This window comes from Syzygium oleosum, unplaced genomic scaffold (genome assembly GCF_021117445.2).
Source record: "Syzygium oleosum isolate NSW1041296 unplaced genomic scaffold, Sole_v2.1 Sole_v2.36, whole genome shotgun sequence".
Lineage (NCBI taxonomy): Eukaryota > Viridiplantae > Streptophyta > Magnoliopsida > Myrtales > Myrtaceae > Syzygium > Syzygium oleosum.
This window is the reverse complement of record NW_026607520.1, coordinates 2461173-2466749: the sequence shown is the minus strand read 5'-3', so window position 1 is coordinate 2466749 and position 5577 is coordinate 2461173. Positions and strand designations below refer to the sequence as shown.

Sequence of the window (5577 nt, the reverse complement as noted above, 5' to 3'; positions counted from 1 at the left end):
TGGGGTGTTCCAGCCACCGTTTGTGGCTGTAACTTGGTGGCTAGACTCGCAAGGTTAGCCTTTCACTTTCTCCCGCTTGAATATAGAGATCATTGTGTCTGCTACTCGGGAGAACAGATCTGGAAATTTGGGTTTCTGGTTTTCTGGCTTGCTGTCGGTTTTGGGGGATTATCTGGGCGATACTTCCTGGTTCTCGGATCAATCCTCTGCATTCTGCTAGTCTGGGGGTGGGTTGAATCTTTAAGACGGGGGTAGAATCCTTACTTGAATTTACCCAGAATCTGAGCTGGGTGCTGCTCGACTGGGTTTGAAACGTACCCTCTGCTATATGGCTCCCCTCCTTCAAAGCTGACCATGACTGAAAAGCAAAGTTCTGGGGATCCCTTACCGCGTCTGAAGGGAAACATGGAGCAGGTTGTCCCGCTGAAGGGACCTTCTAAGCCTCCCACACACAATGCTGGCCCGTCTAGAGTCAGTGCCCTATCTGACCATTCTGGGAAAACAGAGCAACCTGCTGTTCAACCAAAGAAAAAGTCTGTATATGTGGCTCATCATGAGCAACGAAATTCTCGGGGTCGAAGTAGGGGCCGTTCCAGGTCCAACAGACGCCCGTCTGATGCTGGGATCGCCTTAGTCCCTCCAAGTGACCGATCTCATCGAAGTCGAAGCAAAGGGGCAGCATCTTCCAAGGATCCCCCTCAGGGAATGAAGCAGCAAATAACCCAGAAATCATGGGCGATGGTTGCTAGAACGATGGAAAAGGGGTATGGCCTCTCCTTTATACCTCCAACTATTGTTGATGGCAAACATGTTGTTAGAATATCTGATCATATATTGGAAGAAGCTAATCCGAAATGGAAAGAATGTATCGTTGGATACTTTGTGGGGAAAAAACTCCCCTTCAAGTTGACAGAAACAGCAATCAAAAATGTCTGGGGGTCAAATGTTATTGAAGTCTTAGCTAATCCTGATGGTTTCTTTTTTTTCCACATTCCGGACGAATTCTATCGTCGGAAAATTCTGGATGGGGGGCCTATAACCATTCTCAGAGTCCCCATGATGTTACAGCAATGGCATCCTACTCTGAAACTAGTGAAAGACCAGCATAAGTCTCTTCCGGTTTGGGTGAAGTTGAGGGACATGCCTGTCTCCCTCTGGTCAGCTACTGGTATTAGTGCTGTTGCCAGTGCAATCGGAAAACCTCTTCATGTTGACCTTCAAACAGAGAAGATGAAGATGATATCATACGTTAGAGTGTGCATCGAAATTAGTGCTACACAAAATCTGGCTGACTCCATTGACATTTATATGAATGAGGAAATCTGGAAGATCAAGGTTGAATATGAATGGCGCCCAATCTCGTGCACGACTTGTGGCATCTTTGGGCACAAATGTCCTCCCACAAGTGTGATACCATCTGGGCCTTCCACAGAGCCTAGTCCTCCTATTAGTGCTGATAAAGCCCCTCACAACGCTGATTCATGGCAGACGGTGAGAAACAAAAAGGGCATTCCCCGCAATATTTCAGTAAATAATGCCTCCCCTGATAGTGGTGATCTCTCGGTCCCCCTCCAGATTTCTCAAAAAGGGGATCGCCAAACCCACCAGGTCAATGCAGGGACCTCTTTGGAATCCTCACCGGATTCCTCTGACTCGGAAGACCAGATAGGTGATCATGGTAGCAATGTTGGTGGTGAATCTGAGGATGAGTCTCCCTCCCCCCTCCCGACTATAACTCAACGCAAAGCTCCATTGAATCAAGCCGAAGTGCCAGCTAGCCGTCCCTCTACTTCTGGAATGGCCGACTCTTTGGCTGCAATCTCGACGGATGATGCTGATCTTGCTACCAAAGACCATCCTGTGCCTGTTACTAGGGGCCCAGTTCAAGAGAGCAGTCCCACAACTGCTAAGGCGGCCAGCCGTAAACCAAAAAAACGGGCTGGCACTAAAAGGAGGTAATTTCTCTAGACCCTTCCTTAATGTTTTTTGGCGTCTGGAATATTAGGGGTCTGGGCGACTCCATTAAACAGGCAGAAATAAGAGCCCTCGTTAGAGCTCACAATTTATCCTGTCTTGGCATCCTTGAGACAAAGATTAATCCGACCCTTTTTGAATCCCTCTCCATTGGACTCGTGCCGGGCTGGGAGTGGAAGACCAATAATGATCTTTCGCCGCGTGGTAGAATATGGATTGGGTGGAATCCGCAAGAAATAGACCTCCAAGTCCTTTCTAGAACCACCCAAGTTATCCATGGTCGGGTTCGTTTGTTGGCACTAAATAAGACTTGTCTGTTTTCGGTTGTTTATGGAGAGCATACTTTTGTGGCTCGCCGTGCTCTTTGGGCAGATCTTGTGCTTTCAAGTAGTCTGTTTGAAAATGAACCTTGGCTGGTTGCCGGGGATTTTAATGCTATAAGGGACAACTCTGATAGAATGGGTAGTTCTAACGCATGGTTGCCAGCCTTTGATGATTTCGGCATTTGTTTGGACCAAGCTGGTCTTGATGACCTGAGATATACTGGCCACCGGTTCTCTTGGTCAACTACAGTGGGAGTAAATCGCAAGCAAAGGAAGATTGATAGGGTGCTGATTAATGCTAACTGGACCAGCTCGTTCTCTTATTCCGAGGCAAACTTCTTGGCTTCCGGAGTTTCTGATCACTCCCCGATGATCATCAGAATTGAACATGCAGTCTCATCGAGAAAGCCATTCAAATTCTTCAATTTTTGGCTATCTCACCAGGCTTTTCCGGATATTGTTAAGCAAGTGTGGGAGTCTCAGATCACTGGAACTCCAATGTTCCGGCTGTGCCAAAAACTCAGAATTCTAAAAGGGAGACTGAAGCAGTTGAATAGAGACTCGTTCTCTGACATTTCGGCCCGCACAGCTCAAGCAAGAGAGATGCTTACGTCCACCCAAGATTCCTTAGCTTGTGATCCTTCTAATATGGATTTGGCGAACCTTGAAAAGGAGCAGCTTCTCATCTTTTCCAATCTACGTCTCCAGGAGGAAGCTTTTTACAAACAAAAATCGAGGATAAGATGGCTGAATGATGGGGACTTGAACACCAAATATTTCCATCATTTCGTCAACAAGCGACAGCATAGCAACCGTATCCTCTCCGTCTCGGACTCTAATGGTGTCCTCCTTTCAGACCCGACATTAGTCCATAACCATATTATCTCGCATTTTCAGACTCTATTATGCGCAAGAGATTCTGATGATGCAAGAGATTCTGATGATCGGCCTTCCTATGCTGACATCCAGCCTATGGTAGCTCGTACTCTCAGTAGTGAACAAATCAACCTGTTATCCAAGGAGGTCTCGGAGTCCGAAATTCGTAAGACTCTCTTCTCCCTTGCCAAAGGTAAGGCCCCGGGGCCGGATGGGTACAATGTTGACTTCTTTATCTCCTCTTGGCAAGTCGTTGGGCCGTCGGTTATATTGGCTATTAAGGATTTTTTTCAGTCAGGCTGCATGCTAAAGGAGATCAATGCCACTATTATTACACTTGTCCCCAAGGTTTCAAATGCCACGGGAATGAACGACTTTAGACCAATTGCATGCTGTAATACAATTTACAAGTGTATAGCCAAAATCCTGGCTAACCGAATTGCTGCTGTGTTGCCGTCAATTATAAGTCCTCAGCAGAATGCTTTTGTAAAGGGTAGGAGAATAGGAGACAATATACTCCTCGCACAGGAGTTATTTGCAGGCTTTCACCATGAACCCTATCTACCTAAGTGTGCCATCAAAGTTGATTTCCGTAAGGCTTATGACACTCGTAGACTGGAATTTTTGAAATCGCTCGGAAGTCTTTGGGTTCCCTACGATGATCACGAAACTTGTTATGGAATGTGTCACTTCTCCTAAATTCTCGATAGCTATCAATGGAGAATTACATGGTTTCTTTGCGAGTGGAAGAGGAATACGGCAAGGCGACCCCCTATCTCCATACCTGTTCACGCTGGTTATGGAAATATTCTCTGGAATTCTGAATTCACAAACTAGGCTCCCGGGTTTTAAATTCTACTGGAGATGTAAGCCCTCTTGCCTAACACACATGTTCTTTGCCGATGATGTCCTTCTATTTTTAGAGGGAAATATCACATCTGCCACCCTCCTTAAAGAAGGGATTCAGCTCTTCTCCAAATGGTCGGGTCTTTACCCGAACCCCAACAAAAGTGAAGTGTATTTTTCTGGTGGAGCTGCAGATACTAAGGATCGTATTCGGGCTACCTTGGGTTTTATTGAAGGCACTCTCCCTTTCCGTTACCTCGGGGTACCCATCCTCGCTTCGAGGATAACGAAAGCGGATTGTAACTCGCTTGTTAACTCCATAACGGCTCGGGCACGCTCTTGGTCCCATCGTTTTCTGTCTTTTGCTGGGCGTCTGCAACTAATCAGGTCTGTTCTCTATGCTATGCAAGTATATTGGACCAATGTCTTCACTATCCCCCAATGCAGGCCGCATAGAATAGAAATGATTCTTCGGCAATTTTTGTGGAAAGGTCCCGAATTGGGTATTGGGGGGCAAAAGTCTCATGGAATGAAGTCCTGTTTGCCTAAGGAAGAAGGTGGGTCAATTTGGCATTCGTAGGTGTTCGATTGCAATAGAGCATGATGTTAAAACACATATGGATTCTATTTTCGGATAAAGAGTCCTTATGGTGCAAATGGATCCATTCTACCTTCCTCAAGAATAAAAACTTTTGGTTGGTACCGAAGCCCACCTTCTGCTCTTGGGCTTGGAAGAAAATCCTGGATCTACGGTCCCAATTTCGACTGCAATTTCGTTGGCATATAGGTGATGGCTCATCTGTATCATTTTGGTTTGATAATTGGCACCCTAAAGGCCCTCTTTATGAATTGTTCTCTAATAGAGAAATATATTCCTCTGGCATCCCGAGAAGTGCAACTGTCCAGGATTTCTTTTGCTCTTCATGGCATGCATCTTCATTCATGGGAAGTTTCAACTCATGGACTGACCCATTACCAATAATCGGTGACAGTCCCGATACCTTCATCTGGCAAAGCCATTCTACTGGGACATTTTCCACAGCATCGGCGTGGGAGTTCATCAGAACCAAGAGACCAAAAGTGTTCTGGAGCTCCTTTATTTGGGACCGTAGCATTGCACCAAGGTATGCCTTTTTTCTGTGGCTTATCTCCAAAAATAGACTCCCAACTCAGGTTGTGTTACTCAACTACAACAGAATTTCGGAAGCTGTTTGTGCATTCTGTAAATGTAGACCGGATTCTATAGACCACTTGTTTTTTGGTTGCCAATGCACGGGATCCCTTGCATTGTTCTGGGCAAACACTTGCAATCTCTCTTGGAGGAACAAACCGTGGGTAGATAATCTCCGCTGGGCAAGCAAATACATTCGTAACGACTTCCATCATCGGATAGCTCGGTTCTCTCTTGGTGCCTTGTGCCACATTATCCGGTCCGAACGGAATCATATACTTTTCAGGGAACAAGGCGATGTTCCTACCAGCCATGCGCAATCATCTTGTAAAGGTTGTTCGGGATAGAGGGTTATCTATGCATCCTGTTCAAGACACTCGCCGCAAC

At 46.1% G+C, this 5577-nt stretch overlaps 1 protein-coding gene across 1 annotated transcript; it reads left to right on the top strand.

Annotated features, from left to right (window-relative positions):
* The first annotated feature begins 354 nt into the window (after positions 1-354).
* On the top strand, positions 355-3872 carry LOC130135644 (uncharacterized). Its single transcript, XM_056305255.1, has 2 exons — positions 355-1955; positions 2006-3872. Exons 1-2 carry the CDS (start codon positions 355-357, stop codon positions 3870-3872), a joined length of 3468 nt encoding a protein of 1155 aa, XP_056161230.1.
* The last annotated feature ends 1705 nt before the right edge of the window (positions 3873-5577 follow it).

Excerpts from the sequence above, each read along its gene's own strand:
- LOC130135644 (XM_056305255.1), top strand. The coding sequence starts at position 355 with ATGACTGAAAAGCAAAGTTCTGGGGATCCCTTACCGCGTCTGAAGGGA. Across the intron at positions 1,956-2,005 it reads CGGGCTGGCACTAAAAGGAG|GGGTCTGGGCGACTCCATTA; the intron begins GTAATTTCTCTA and ends CTGGAATATTAG.